The sequence below is a fragment of the Elephantulus edwardii genome, unplaced genomic scaffold, assembly GCF_000299155.1.
Source record: "Elephantulus edwardii isolate Elephantulus edwardi_28Jun2011 unplaced genomic scaffold, EleEdw1.0 scaffold00035, whole genome shotgun sequence".
NCBI lineage: Eukaryota > Metazoa > Chordata > Mammalia > Macroscelidea > Macroscelididae > Elephantulus > Elephantulus edwardii.
In genome coordinates, this window is record NW_006399785.1 from 21,398,784 (window position 1) to 21,415,211 (window position 16,428).

Consider the following 16,428-nt stretch of genomic DNA (forward strand, 5'->3'; position numbering starts at 1 on the left):
TTCGGAAGTGGATGGCTAATCTTCCTTCCTATTTATTGTATTATGTAACATTACTATATATTCACCACCTGTTGTTGTTATTAGATACCAGCAAGGATTTTTGAAGCTCTATCTGACATACATTGTACATGTTGCAAGGAGGGACCAGTCCTTGGAGAGGGGCATCATGCTTGGAAGAGTGGAGGGACAGCTCAAGAGAGGAAGACCCTGGGTGAGATGGATTAACTCAGTGACTGGGTTAATGGTTTTAAGTAGATCAGAGACAATGTAATCTGCTCAAGATAGAGCAGAATTCAAAGCTGTTGTACATACGGTCACTATGAGTCAGAGTCGACTCAACGGCACATAGCAACAATAGCTTGAGTATGACTGATAGTAATCTTATGAACAACAGATCTGAACTCTGTCTTGTCTATGTGGTGTCATTCTCATATTCTCTGATATACTTGCGTTCATTGCAGCAGTCACTACAATCAACCTGGTTGAGGGTCTTGTCTGTTTCACCATCTTTCTAAGTGTGATATTTCTCACCAAGAAATAGCCCCTCCTAGCAACCTGCCCAACATGTGAGACAAAGTTTTATAATCTTGGTTTCCAAAGAAACATGCTGGCTGCACCTATTCCAAGACCTACCTGTTTGTTCTTTTGGTGGTCCATGGGCTATATAGTACTCTTCTCCAGCAGCACAGTTCAAAGGGAGCAGTTCTTCGGTCATCCTTCTTCATTGTCTAGCTTGCAGAAGCAAGTGAAAAGACCATGGCCTGAATGAGGTACACCTTAGTCCACAAACCAACTTCAATGTTCCTAAATAATTTGGGTCTACCTCTCTTTCTCTGACCCTCCACTTTACCAAACGGATCTTGTTTGAAAGACAAGTCTTTCCTGATAACATTCATAAAGTATGTTTCACTGTTCGGACCTCCAAGGAAAATATACACTGCATTTTTTCCAAGACAGATTTGTTTGTTCTCTTGACAGGCCATAGTATATCTGATACTTTTAGCCAATACCACAATTCAAAAGCATCTTTTTTCCCCCTCCTATCTTTCTTATTCATTACATAAGTTTCAAATATATGTGAAGTAATAGCATAGGTATTTATTATGGAGCCAGTAAAATTGTTTACAGCTTCTGTCTTTTCTCCATCTGTCATGATTTTGTCTACTAGGTATGTGGAAAGAATTAGTACTTCCTGTTAAAATTGGGATAATGATGGTACAAACTTCTTAGACCCTTTTACTCATCATTTCAGCACCCATGACAGTATGTGTAAAAAATTATTTCCTTTTACTATGGACAGCTAGAGAACAAGCAGGTTAGTTCTGCAGAGGGTGAAACCAGGCTGTTCCTTGGAGGCAAGGATTTTGAAGATTTGTCTGACATACTTTGGGCATATTACAAGGAGGGATCAGTCCTTGGAGAGGGACATCATGCACAGAAGGGTGGAGCGACAGCAAAAGTGGAACAGATAGATTAACTCAGTGACTGGGATAAAGGGGGCAGGTGTGTCAGAGACAAGGAGGTTGATTCAAGATAGAGCAGGGTTCAGGGTTGTTGATAGAGCAGGCTTTAGGTCACTATGAATCACAAGTGACTTGACATCATATAACAACATCTACTATTTAAGAGTCCAGCTCTCTGATGAATAGCAAGTGATTGGAAAGACCATGGCCCAAATCAGGCACATTTTAGTCTTCAACTGACAGCATTCTTCTTTGGTGTTTTGGAGAGATCCCTGACAGCGGACTTGCCCAGTGCAATATAGCTCCTGATTTCTTAACTGCTGATACTAAGAATGTTGATTATTGAGCCAAAGAATATTAAATCATTGACAGTTTCAATTCTTTCTCCAGCTATTATAATCTTGGCTGTTAGTCCCATTGTGAGAAACTTTGTTCTCTTGGTGTTGAGATGTAATCCATACAAAAAGTTGTAGTCCTTGATCTTCTGTAGCAAGAATTTCATGTCCTCTTCACTTTCAGCAAGCAAGTTCTGTTATCTGCATAATGCAGGTTGTTGATAGCAGTTCTCAGTTGTAATCTAGAGGGATCAAAGTAATGTATAGGACCATGAATTGACTTTATTTCCTGCCATGTGCCTAAATGTATATATAGTATAATTTTTTATTTTTTTAGAGATTACTCATACATTTAAAAATAATAACAAAAAACTCAAATACCAGCAAAATTTTCCCCAAATGTTACTAAGCAATTGCTTTGAAACAGTGACTGAAATTATTGTGTTACATTTTCTATTACTAGAAGAAACTCAGTATTTTTTTTTATTTTCTTTAACACAGGTCCTTGGAACAGAGAAAGGTAAGTATTTTACATTTGTTTTCTTCCTTAATATCACTAGAATAAGTTCTGTTCCAAAATTCATGTTAGTCACTATTTACAAATGGTTCCTTACTTCAGGTACAAGATTTATGGACTTGATGGATGGGTATGCTCTCTTTGTGGATATGTTTGTATCTGAGTGAGTTGGCATGGTCCCCGTGAGAAACAGAAAGATCAAAGTATAATCTATTCAAGAGCCAAATGCAGTGATTAAAACATGGAGCGGGGGACTTCCCAAACTAGGCAAGTCCGGACTACTGAAAATTGCCTAGAGATCTTTCTAGAGCCATAGACTTTTGACGAAGAGTCATCATGGCCAACATGCCCTCTGCCATTTTGGAAAGGCATTGAGCCGGAGAAGTTCCACTGTCTCCTCCTCTCTGATGTCGCCACACCCACACATGAACTCACTTGCACACACACATGCACATCTTCAATCCAAGAGTGCATTAATCCAATAATTCAAGGAGTACAATACAACACAGCACCAATTTTCTGGATGATAGGATGCCACACACTTTATTATTCACCTTTGAAATACTGATCATACTTAAGAAACACCATTCATATAAAGTAAAAAAATATAAGATTATATGCACAATCCTAAAACATGCCCCAAAGAGCTAGCAAGGAACAGTTCAGTAGTATTAATTAGGACTTAATTAAAGCTAATTAATTAGCATTTCAGAGGCCATCAACTCACAGTGTGGTCTTGGGCACTTAGAGTATCTCCTCTGTAACTTCCAATTTGTTTTCCTTTGTATGGAGAAATTTCTTTGTATGGAAAAACAACAACAACATACTGCCACCCATTACTCTACTTGCCCTCCCTGCATTACCAGAAACTTTCTCAAAGTCCTAGCTCAACAATGTCTTTGCTTTTCTGCTTTGTTCCGAATGGCAGCTAGATTTTAATATGCATCCATCCTCACTTGGTTGCGCATTATGTGTTAGTGATGAATAGTAGATTTTCATGTGGGATAGAAGTCTTCCCCTGTTTCCAGACTTCTGCAGCCTTCATAGTAAAGACATTTAAAAAAAAATAAGAAATTATACCCACCTATGGATCATCAAACACTCTTTGTAGGTATTGGGAGCTCATTTCACCAATCAAGTCATATCATAATTGTGTCAAATTTCTCCCGTTTATCAAAGGCTATGCTATCCCAGTCATTCTAGCTTTCTGGTCTACTAGAGAGAACTAATGGAGTAATGAAAACCTAAATAGCAAAACTTCATGAAACTGGAAATTTATCCTGGACTAATACTCTTCCTTTGTTGTGATAAGTTCTGTTGAATCCATCCTGACTCATAATAACTTTATATACCACAGAATGAAAGTGTCTTCTCTTCACCATCCTTCCATCTCTTTGACCTCATTACTGCAGTCGCTGTGCCACTTAATCTCACTGAGAGCTGCCTTCTTTTTTGTTGATCCTCAGCTTTAACAAGAATGGTACCCTTCAACTGGGCTTTGGTACTTCCTGGTAAAGTGTCCAGAGTACCCACCATCCTCCCTTCCGAGAACATTCTTCCAATTTCCTTCCCATAGCATTTTAAAGCTGAGGTTCACATCATCAAGATTTTGCAATTTTTTTCCTTTATTAAATAATAAGGGGTCCCACAGTAGGCTGTTGAGTTTATCACTTTATATTTCTCTTTCATTATGGATAAATTTTAATTGTTGTTGTTAGGTGCCTTTGAGTAGAGTACGACTCATAGTGGCCCTATGAGTAACCATTCTGAAATCTACTAAATCCTGTGCCATCCTCACCATCTCTGAGACACTAGAGCCCTTTACTGAAGTCACCATCTCGTTGGAGGTTTTTCTATCTTTCACTGACCCACCATCTTTCCAAGCATGATGTCCTTTTCCAAGGAATAGCCTCACCTAGCTAACATGTCCAAAGTATGAAAGATGAAGCTTCATCATCCTTGACTCCAAGGAACACTCTGGCTGCACCCTTTCCAGGACATATCTGTTTGTTCTTTTGGCAGTCCATGGGATATTCAGTACTCCAGCACCACAACTCAAAGGCATCAATTCTCCTTCTGTTGTCCTTATTCATTGTTTTGCTCTCTGATGCATAGCAGGTGATTGAGAAGACCATGGCCTGAATCAGGCACATTTTAGTCTTCAAACTGACATCATTAGTTACCCAGAATTAACAAAATCACATAATAATACTTGGCTTAGAATCACGTGAAGCACTCCCCTACTTAAAACCATAGATAGAGAAACATTCCAACATTTATGTGCCTTAATTTGAGTCAGTAGAGTGCAGTGTTCAAGGTAGATCACAGGATGGACACCTCTGACTGAATGACTATGATTACAAGAAATGTGACTAGAGCCAGTGACTACTCTTCTACTCACACATACCAGAAAATTATTATATGTTATCAACAGCCAAGAAAAACATCCACCATTCAAGAGTTGAACAATGTCACATCTTTGCACTGATAATCTCTGAAGCCTGACACCTAACATCTGACCATTAGAATGTCAAACTTTACTGTGGGCAGGGGTACATTTTCTGTTGTTGTTGTTGTTATGTGCTGTCAAATCACCTGTGACTCATAGCAACCTGATATACAGCAGCCCTGAACTCTGCCCTGTCCTGAGCCAGTCTCACTAGTTTTGACACACCTACCACTTACTGTATCAATCCATCTCATCTGAGATCTTCCTCTCCTGTGTTGTCCCTCCAACCCTTCAAGCATGATGTCCTTCTTTAAGGGGTTGTCTCTCCTTATCATGTGCCCAAAGTATGTGAGGTGAAGTTTCAAAATCCTAGCATCCAATGCGAAACTTGGTTTCAATCTTTCCAAGACAGAACTATTTGTTTTCTTGGCAGTCCGTGGTCTGTTCAAGACTCTTCCCCAGCACCACAGTTTGAAAGCATCTATTCTTCTTGTATCATCCTGACACATAGCAAGTAATTGCAAAGACCATGGCCTGGATTAGGTGCACCTTAGTCTCTAGACTGACATTCATTGTTTTTCAGCACTCTGGAGAGGACCCTCATAGCAGATTTTCCCAGTGCAATTCATCTTTTGATTTTCTGACTGCTTTTCCACAGACTCCACTTCTCCAGTGGGGAACCTTGGAAGTCCACCATTCAGATTAGATCTTACTTCATCTCACATCCTCATCTCACATGCTTGTTCAAATATGTTGCTAAGAAAGGTTGTTCCTTGGAAAGGGACATCATTCTTGGAAAGGTGTAGGGGCAGCAAAAGGCAGGAGTACCCTCAACCACGTGGATTGACACAGTGACTGTCAAAATGGCTTTAGTATGTCAGGAAGTTGGAGGATGGCACAGGATAGGACAGGGTTCATATCGTTGTTCATTGGGTCGCTATGAGTCATACTTGACTAGACTTGACTCGGCACCTAACAATAGCAACAACATGCCCAAAGTATGTGAGGTGAAGCTGTGTCATCTCTGCATCCAAACAGCATTGTGGATGCACCCTCTCCAAGATATATCTGTCCATTTGACTATTCCTACAATGTTCAGTACTCTTCTCCAATAGCTCAAAGGTATAAATTCTTCTTCTGTCATACCATACACCAAGGTTACCCATAGTGGATAGGTTTGAGTAGAACTCCCAGATCAAGACAGACTAGGAAGGAGAATTTGCCATCCACTTCTTACTCTGTTTGATGATTGCTTCTTGGTAGGTTTCTTATCAGCACAATCAAGTGTTCTGGGATTCCCATTCTTCTCAAGTTTAGCCACAATTTGTTGTGATCCGCATCCGCACAGTCAAATGCCTTTGCATAGTCGATGAAACACAGATAGACATTCCTCTGGTACTTTCTGCTTTCAGCCAAGATCCATTTGAAATTACAGTAATGTTTCTAATGCCATGGCCCGTTCTAAAACCATCTTGTATTTCTGGTAGTTATCTTTCAATGTATTGTTCCAATTGTTTTTGGATAATCAACAAGATTTTGCTTGTGTGTGATATTAGTGATATTATTGTTCAATACTCATTTCTACAGTCTGTTTTATCCCCTATTTTTAGAATGGGGATAAATATGGATCTTTTGTAGTCAGTGGCCAGGTTGTGTGTCTCCAGATTTCCCAGCTCAACCTGGTGAGCACATCTAGGGCTGCAGCTATGTGTTCAAATATATTAACTGGCATTTCGTCCATTCCTGGAGACTTGGTTTTTGCCAATTCGTTCAGAGCAGCTTGAACTTCCTCCTTCATCACCATTGCCTCTTGACCATGACTTGATACATTAAATTCTATGTCAGCCATTTTTTTTAATTTTTAATTTTTTTTTTTTTTTTATGCAAGGACTCTGTGTACTTCTTCAATCTTCTTGAAATGGTTCCTGGATCATTCAGCATTCTGCCAATAGCATTTTTTAAGTATTGACATTCAAGGCTTGGAATTATTCTTTAGTTCTTTAAGATATGCTTAAAGAATGCAAAGTGAGTTCCTTCCTGAGTCCAGCTCTTTCCATATTTTATTGTAATATTTGTTTTGTCTTCTTGAGCTGTTCTTTGAAATCTTCTGTTTAGCTCCTTAACTTCCTGATTCATTCCTTTGCCTTGGTTTCTCAATGTTCTCAGGCAATATTCAGAGTTCTTCTGACATTCATCTTGGTTTTTTCTTTCTCTCTCTTTGCAATGACTTTTTGTATTATTCATATCTTTTATTCTCCCATGTTCGTTAATTTGAAGCAGTTGGAATCCAGAAGATAGGTCTTTTTTATTCAAATGACAGTCAATTGTGAGCTGGTATGTCTTTTAATGATTTAATTAACAGTCAGGTATGGGCTGTTTGGGCCTGTTGTAAAGACTGATTTGCTATTAGAGTTACAAACTAAGTTGTCAATATACTGTGTTTGGAAAAATATTATTCTAATCAGAACAACATTTGTCTATCTATTTGCTGTACTGAGATACTTTGTGGGGTGCTGTGATACTTAAAGCTAAGCCACTGGTGTATCAAATACCATAGGATTATCCATGGTGGACACGTTCTAGCAGAGCTCCCAGAATAAGACAGACTAGGAATCAGGAATGATCATCCACTTTTTAAATAACAAGCCTCTGAAAAACCTATGAACAGTAGAGAAACATAGATAGAGATAGTATTAGTGGAATAGCCCAGAATGGAAGTCAGTCAAAATGAGAAAAAAGAATGGCAAACAGCATTTCATAATTGAAAACTGGAATATGTAGCTTGCATAAAAAGAAATTTTGAAAAATGAAATGGAGTGCATAAATAGCAAGATTTTAGGCACTAGTGAGATGACAACAACTAGCTTATACTCTTATGAATCATGCAATCACATGGCGTACTATGTTGAGAATGAAAAGAAGAAGAAGGGTGTTGCATTCACAGTAAAAAAAGTAAAAATACAATGTTGTGAGTAACAGGGTATTACATACACATATAAGAGAAGACCTGTAAACACACTATTATTCAAATATACACTTCTACATCTAGAGCCAAAGAGGAGGAAATTAAAAATTTTTATCAAATCTTGTAGTCCAAAATTGACTGAACATGCAATCAAGATAATGATAATTGGTGACTGGAATGCAAAAGTTGGCAACAACGAAGAAGGAATTATGGATATGGTTATAGAAATGAGGCTAGAAATAGAATGATCAAATTTTCCATTTTCAATGATTTACTCATTGAAAATACCTTTTTTTTATAAACACGAACAGCGACTTTACACATGGAGCTCACCTGATGGGCTGGATATGAGTCAGATTGGCTGCATCTAAGGAAGGGCTCATTGGAGAAGCTGAATGTCAGTAGTAAAAACAAGGCCAAGGGTGGACTGTCAGGAAGACCATAAATTACTCTTGTGAAAGTTCAAATTGAGGCAGAAGAAATTTGAAACAAATCCCTAAGAACCAAAATATGCCCTTGAATTTTATTTTATTTTAATTTTAAAATCATCTCAAGAGTAGATTTGAAGCATTGAGGACCATTTCAGTTGTGGGTTAATGTATCAAAGGGATCCATGGAAAGAGAACAAAATATCATTACAAAGACAGAGAAGAAAGAGGAAAAAACAAAACCAAAAACCAGAGTGAAATAGATGTCAGAAGAGACTCTTAAAATTGCATTAGGGCATCCAGAAACCAAAACAAAGGGAAAACATGTTGAAGTTAAAGAAGATTGCAAAGGAGATTTCAAAGGGCAGCTCGAGAAGACAAAGCAAAGTATTATAGTGGAATGTGTAGAGAGCAGAAATTGGAGAGTAAAAAGGGAAGAACTCACTTTGCATTTCTCAAGATCAGAGAACTAAAAAAACAAAGTTAAACCTCAAGTTGCATGTTAAAAGATGTTATGGACAATATATTGGATGACCTAGGAAGCATCAAAAGAAGATGGAAAGAATACAAAGAATCACTGTCTAACAAAAAGAACTGACAGATACTAAACAATTTCGGGAAGTACCATGTGAGCAGGAGTCAATAGTAATGAAGGAGAAAGCGGAAGCTGCACAGAATTCATTGGCAAAAAATAAGGTCCCAGGAGGAGCCGGTGGGATATATCTTATTTCAATTAAAAAATGCAGGCATGGTCACACTCACCACTCCATGCCATGAAATTTGGAGGACAGTTGTCTGGCCAACTGACTGGAAGAGTTCCATAACTGTTCTCATTCTCAAAAAAAAGTAGTACAACAGAGTCTGAAAACTATTGAACATAACATCAATATAACATGCAAGCAAAATATTACTGAAGATCATTTTAAAATGCCTAGAACAGTACAGAGATAGAGAACTGTCAGAAGTTCAAGCAGGATCTAGATGAGGCCGTGGTACCAGGATATCATTGCTTATGGCAGATGGATCCTGGCTGATAGTAAAGAATATCAGAAGCATATTTATGCTTTATTTACTATGCCACCGCATTTGATTGTGTGGATTATAACATGTTAGGGCTACCATTGAGAATGGGAATCCCAGAGCACTTAACTGTGCTCACGTGAAACCTCTACCAACACCAAGAAGCTACTGTGTGAACAGAGGAAGGGAATCGTGCATGGTTTAAAATTAAGAAATGAATGTGTCAGAGTTGTACTGTCTCTCCAAACCTATTCAATCTCTATGCTGAGAAAATTATTTGAGAAGCTGGACTGTATGAAAAAGAATGTGACATTAAGTTTGGAGGAAGATTCATCCATACCCTGCATTATGCAGGTGACACAACCATGCTTGCTGAAAGTGAGGAGGACTTGAAGCACTTGTTGCAAAAGATCAAAGTATACAACCTTCAATACGGATTGCATCTCAACATCAAGAAAACAAAAGTGCTTAACACTGGACCTATAGGCAATAACATGATAGATGGAGGAAAGATTTAAACTGTCAATAACTTCATATTACTTGAATCCACAATCTACACCCTTTGTACCAGCATTTAGGAAATTAGGAAATGTATTGCCCTGGGAAAGTATACAGTCAAAGACTTCTCCAAATTATTAAGGAGTAATGATGTCAGTTTGAGGACTAAGGTATGCCTGATTCAGTCCATGGTCTTTTCAATAACTTGATATGCATCAGAAAACTGGACAATGAATAAAGATGACATGATAATTAAAGCTTTTCAGCTATGGTGTTGGGAAAAAAAGTACTGTTTACAGACTGCTAGAAGAATAAACAAATATGTCTTAGAGAGGGTGCAGCCAGAGTCCTCTTTGGAGGCAAAGATAATAAAGCTTCACCTGACATACTTTGGACATGTTGCTAGGAGGACCTATTCCTTGGAAGGGGACAAGATGCTCAGAAAAGTAGAGGGTCGGCGAAGGAGAGAAAGACCCTTAACAAGGTGGATAGACCAAGTGACTGCTGCAATGGGCTCTAGTGTGTCAGGAAGTATGAGGATGGCACAGGATAGGACAAGGTTCAGATCTGTTGTTCATAGGGTCACTATGAATCATACTCAACGGTACTTAACAACAATAAAAATATAGCTCATCTGATGTTCACTCATTAGTTCTCATGACCTCAAACCTGTACTTGATGGGACAGCACCGTAATGGTAGTAATAGTATTTTGATGAGTGTCAGAAAGTAATGTCACTATGTTATTGTGAACCATTGTATATACCTTGTAGTTTCGATACAGTGGTCATAATAAGGCTTTATTTTGTAACTAAAGATTGTACTTAAGTTGTTCATAACTCAAGGAATACCTGAAATGTCAAATGCCTGCTTTACTGCCATTAGGATATTTGATAATTTTCTTTTGATGGAGAGAACGAACTGTTGCGATCAAAGAGCTACTAGTTTATTGTACCTACAAGCTCTTCCTATTTCAACTCTCAGGGAAAATTTGTTGGCTAAACTGGTTAGTTGAGTGATAGACATTATCAGTTTAAAGAAAAAAGGTCATTTTACAAAGGCTGAGTTCTCAGGTTTCAGACAAAGATGCAAAGCTAGCACTGAAACTCCAGAAGCACAAAGACTATAGTATTCACCCAAATTTTGGAGGAACCAAGTGTACTAATAATCATAAGCAGTTTCATTTTTATTTTGTTTGCAAGTGTGAATTTTGATTCAAAAAAATTAATGGAGGAAAGGTGTTTACAGCCTCAGCAATGTTGTGGGGTTTTTCCCCAATTTAGTCCTCAAGTCTGCCAAGAACCAAGTCATTATTTTATTCCCGCACTGGTGGCCTAGTGGCAAGAAGCTGTTCTGCAATCCCAGAGGCACATGGTTTGAATCCACCAGCTGCTTCATGGGGAAAGGATGGACAATCTCCTCCCTTGTGATTAACTGCCTCTGAAAACCCTCCAGAGGGTCAGCTATGGGTCAGTTCTGACTTGACAGTACACAACAATAGCAAAAAGTCTAACTTTTCTTGGAAACCTTTTTATTCTACCTGCCTTAGCCATAATTGGGTTTCTGCTGGCCAGTAACCATATGAACAAGCTGATATATAAGTCAGGCTAGTAGGCCTCAATAGCATTTAAAATTCTTCAGAAAATTTGTAGGGGTCTTCATGGAATTTAGGAAAATCTTTCACAATGCTATGTAATTCTGAGAATGTCCACAAGTCAAAAATTGTATGAAGGACTCTTTACATTGTTGTTGTTATGTGCAATTGAGCCACCTGTGACTTACAGTGACCCTAAGTACAATAGCTCTGATCCCTGCCCTATCCTGAGCCAGTCTTGCTGTCTTGGACAAACCCACCTCATTACCCCAGTTACTGTGTCAATCCATCTCATATGGGGTCTTTCTCTTCTGCTCTGTCCCTCCATCCTTCCAAGCATGATGACACTCTACAGGCAGTGGTCCCTCTTGGCCACATTCCCAAAGTATGTGAGATGGAGCTTCAGAATCCTTGCTTCCAATGAGCAGCCTTATTTCACCCTCTCAAGGACAAACCAGTTTGTTCTCTTGACAATCTATGATATGCCAGGCATTGAAAACCAAGGAACTCATGAAATATTATACAAAATGAGTGACCCTGGAGGACATTATGCTGAGTGAAATATCTCAGTTACAAAAGGACAAATATTGCATAAGGCCACTGTTGTAAAATGGGACTGACTTCAGGGTTGGGGGGAGACTGAGAAAGATAGGATAAATAATGTATACTGCAATGAAACAGATGAGGGAGAAAACTGTTTAAAAGGAATATATGATTAAGTGTTATTGTCATGACAGGAGTCCAGAATGAAGGCTGCACAGTGGAGTAGGCTTGGGGGGAGGGATTATGTAACAATGAAAGAATTTTTATTTTACTTTTCAAAGACAAGAGCGAATTGGGTTGAAGGGTGGGCAGGGAGAAAAGTGCAATAATGAATGAATGGAAACCCTAAGTCTCTGTAAACTTTCATTAAAATTAATTTTTAAAAAATAAAGTCACTGAAAGCCAGAATCTGTGTAAGCCAGAAACTGGTCAGAGATTGAAAGCTCAAATGTTGTTAGGGGCCATTGAGTTAACTATGACTCATAGAGACCCTGTGAAAAACAGATCAAAACCTCACCCTATTCTGCACAATCCTCATGGTTTCTAAATGCTCAAGCCTTTTGTTATGGTCACTGTGTCAATTCATCTTATTGAGAGTATTCTCTTTCTCTGACCCTCCACCTTTCCCAAGACATTCTCTTTTTCAAAGCACTGACCCACCCTGAAAACACACCCAGAGTATGTGAGATGACATGTCACCGTTCTTGCTTCGAAGAAGCACGCTGGTTGCATTTTCTCCAAGACAGATTTGTTTGTGCTTTTGCCTGAGCAAAAACTCAGCATTCTTTGCCAACCCCACAATTCAAAGGCATCCCTTCTTCTTTGGTTAACCTTCTTCATTATCCAAATTTAAGATGCGTAGGAAGCAACTGTAAGTATCATGACTTTGATCGGGCATACTTCAGTCCCAAACTGACACATTTTTAGCACTTTGGAAAGGTCCTTGATTGCATATTTTTCCAATGCAAATCAAACAGTTCTTACTAAACAAGAGAGTTAGCAGAAAGTGATGAATTCTCCCTGTCAAGGCAGAAACCGTCTACAGAACCTACAAAACCACCGTGGTCCCACCTACTCCTGGCTCTGCGGGCTTCTCTGTGGTAACTCCACTGGGTCTCTAATTGTCTACAGTTATTTTCCTTTTGCAACTTTATCCAATTATATCACTCTCTTTATGCAGTTTCTCATCTTCACATGAAACCGGAACCATCTCCTATGCCACAAACCCAAAATACTCAAGAGACTCCTCTCCCTGTTTCCAGGTAAGAAGCCTCAGCTGTGTGCTGGTTTGTCTATCAAAAACCCTGTATTGTCTCAGATACCACTCACCACAGCTACCGGGCAAACACAGGGATCTTTGACCTTCAAAGATGAAAAGTGGGATTTGACTCCACCGAATTGAATGACTCACTGTTGTGAGTGCAGAAATATTGACTAAATGTTAAAAAAGTTTAGTGATTTTAATTAGACTTGAATGTACTCCAAAGATTAGTTGGAAGGGTTGCTAATCCATCTGGGATGGAAAGTTGGCTGTTTCTAACTCTTTTCAGTTAATTGCCCCTCTAAACCTTGCAGTGGCTTTTGTATAACACTTTGCAGATGGCCAGGAGGTGAAAGTTGCATTATCTGATTAAATATTTGCTTGATTAGGATGTTTTCACAACTGTCATCTCAGCTGAAGTGTTAAGGAATTTAAAAAGCCAGCAGATGACTCATTGGCCAAGCATTTAGAAACGAATGGTGGCTTCCTTCAAAGAAAGGAGCCCTGGTGTTCCTAGTGTGTGAGGAATTGCAAAGGTAGGTGGTTGGAATCTACTGGCTGCTTCTCAGGAGAATGACAGGCAATTTCTTTGTGTGCAATTTACTGCCTCTGAAAACGTGCTACAAGGTAAATTACAAGTCAGTTTTGACTCGATGGCAATGAATTTTTTTTTCTGTTTCCTTAAAATTAAAACCATTCATTGCCATCAAGAGTGCTCTGACTAACCCTCAGAGAACCGAGAAGAATTGTCCCCTGAAGCTCCATTTTTGTGGAGGCAAACTGTCTGACACATCTTTATCTCACACAGCAGAGCTGGTGGGTTCAAGCAGACAACATTTTGAGATTGGTGGTCTTGTACTGTCACACAACATTTTGTACACCTCTATCGGATTATCCTTTCATTCTCTAATACTGGTAAACAGTGGTTGACTTTAACCAACAAAAATGTATTCATTTGTTTAGGAAGCTTGTTGTTATGTGCCATCGAGTCAGAACTAACTCAGAGCTGACCGTCCAGTGGGTTTTCGGAGGCTGTAAATCACACTAGAGGAGATTACCCACCTTTCTCCTTTGGAGTAGCTGGTGGATTCAAACCACCTGACTTGAGTTTGACGGCACAACTCCTCATCTGTTAGACCAATTTATTTGTTTGATATAAACTTTTATCTTTTATACTGGTTTACTTATGAAGTTTATATACATTGTTTTTCACACTGGATATTTTTCCATTTCTGTAACCCTCCTTCATGCATCAAAGTGTGTGACCATATGATTATGCCCCCTCAACCATCCTCACCCCTCCTTACATCCTCATACACATTTTATTATGTATCTGTTTCTACAATAACGGTCTTATCCAGTATTTGTCCTTATGTGACTGAGTTAGTTCACTTAGTATAATGCTCTCCAGTCCCTCCCAAGCTAAGTAGTGATTGACAAAATCATTGCTCCTGTGTGCTGAGTACTATTCCTTCATGTGGAGGTACCATAATTCCCTTGTTGATGTTGCTGTGTTATATGGAGTTGGAACTGACCCATAATGGACCATCCTTGGGTTTTCAGAGACAGTAAATCACACTGGAGGAGATTGTCCATCTTGCTCTGTGTTTTCCAGCTCTAGAAGTTTCTCATTTCAAGACCTGAGTCCAAAGGTGTCCTCTGCTTCTGGCTTTTCTTTTCTTGGTAGTACTAAGAACAGTCTAGTCTTTTGGGATAATATACTAGCATTTTTGTCTACAGAACAAGCTGCAGGACCTGCATACTTCCATATAGATAACAAAAAGCCAGATATTCTATTGACTTCATTAAGGCAAAGGATAGGTCAGGCTTCATGTCATCCATTCCGAGGTCCTAGTCAACAGTGCATTCCTTGGTAGGGAGGACGTAACATGTAATTGTATTTTACTGTTGAAGCCTTTGAAGTTTACTGAGAAATGCTGACCACAGCACAAAACAAACCAGAAAATCAGAGCTTATCTTGATAAAGCCTTTGACAAATGCTCTCATCTACAAAAGCAGGTGTAACATTCATTGCTTAGAAGTTGTCCTGGATCTCTGGTATCTTGATCTCTGGTAACAGAGACACCACAAGTGGATGAAACAGAGACAGCACAGGCTGATGACTTAACAAACAAATTTATCCTCTTACAACTTACGAGGCTCAATTCACTGCTGTGTGATTGGTTCCTCCTCACTATGATGACTCTACAGAGATTTTCAAGACTGTGCATCTTAAGAGCAGGAGGCTGTTCATTTTGCTCACACGGAGCAGTTGGCAGAGTCCAACCACTGGAGCTACACAGCCCTTTCGTTAGCAGTGCAACATGCTGCAGACTATGGCTCCAGGCCTTCAGTTTCAAGGTTAGAAGTCCAAATTCAAGGTGCCCACTCCAGCGAACGTCTCTCTCTCAGTTCTGGAGGAAGGTTGTCCTTGTATCCTTAAGCACAACAATGAGAGTGAGTGGACAGTAGTCGTTTCATCTTAATTGGTAAATAGTTCCTAAAGAAAATAAGTTATAACCAGACAAATAAGACATTCTTTGGTGACTATAGTCGCAAGGATAGTCTAAATCCATGGCTTCCCAATGGAAAAAACATGCTGTTGTTGGGTGTCATTGAGTCAGAATAGATGCATAGCTGACCCTCCAGCAGGTTTTCAGAGGCAGTAAATAGAATGGAAGGAACTGCCTATCATTCTCCTACCGAGCAGATGGTAGGTTCGAACCACATGCATTTAGGATTACAGCACAGTTTCTTACCTAACACTAGGCCACAAGAGTTTTCTGATATGTTCATATTTAGCAAAATATTCAGTGCTTTAGAGATGTAACTTTAGGACATTATTGCCCTTGACACTGAGTGGCATTTTACCCAGAAAAGGAAACACTAACATTCTTTCCATTCTAACATTTCCTTCAGCTCCTCATTCCTGGCGAGTAACCAGAGCATACAGACTAGAGGTAAGAGCATTTTACATCAGGATTAAAAAAATGAACAGGTAAGGCATCATACCGACTCGGTTCCCATACTGTGTGACTGAACTTCAGTAGATTTCAGAGTTACTAAACTGATATGCATAGATGTAATCCATTCTGTTTCATCAATGATTAGAGTTCCACCAGGGAAATATATGCAGGAGAAGGATGGGCAATCTCCTACGCATTTAACTGCCTCGAAAACCCACTGGAGGGTCAGCTATGGGTTGGTTCCGACTCTATAGTACACAACATCAACAAGGGAAATATAAAACACTTTTAATCCATAAGTAACATAAACACTTGGATAGCTTTTGCGTTTTGCTGTCGTAACTAGTTCTGTCATGAACATTTAACTCTTTCAAATAATTTGTGCAAGTG

General features: G+C 39.1%; 1 protein-coding gene across 1 annotated transcript in view; it reads left to right on the forward strand.

Moving 5' to 3' along the window:
* Positions 1–16,428, forward strand: part of CLNK (cytokine-dependent hematopoietic cell linker) — a 190,065-nt gene that overhangs the window by 91,537 nt on the left and 82,100 nt on the right. The window contains exons 10-11 of the mRNA XM_006884544.1: positions 2,300–2,318; positions 12,992–13,073. Of these exons, the coding sequence (XP_006884606.1) occupies positions 2,300–2,318; positions 12,992–13,073 (101 nt within the window). The remainder of the gene's footprint in view (positions 1–2,299; positions 2,319–12,991; positions 13,074–16,428) is intronic.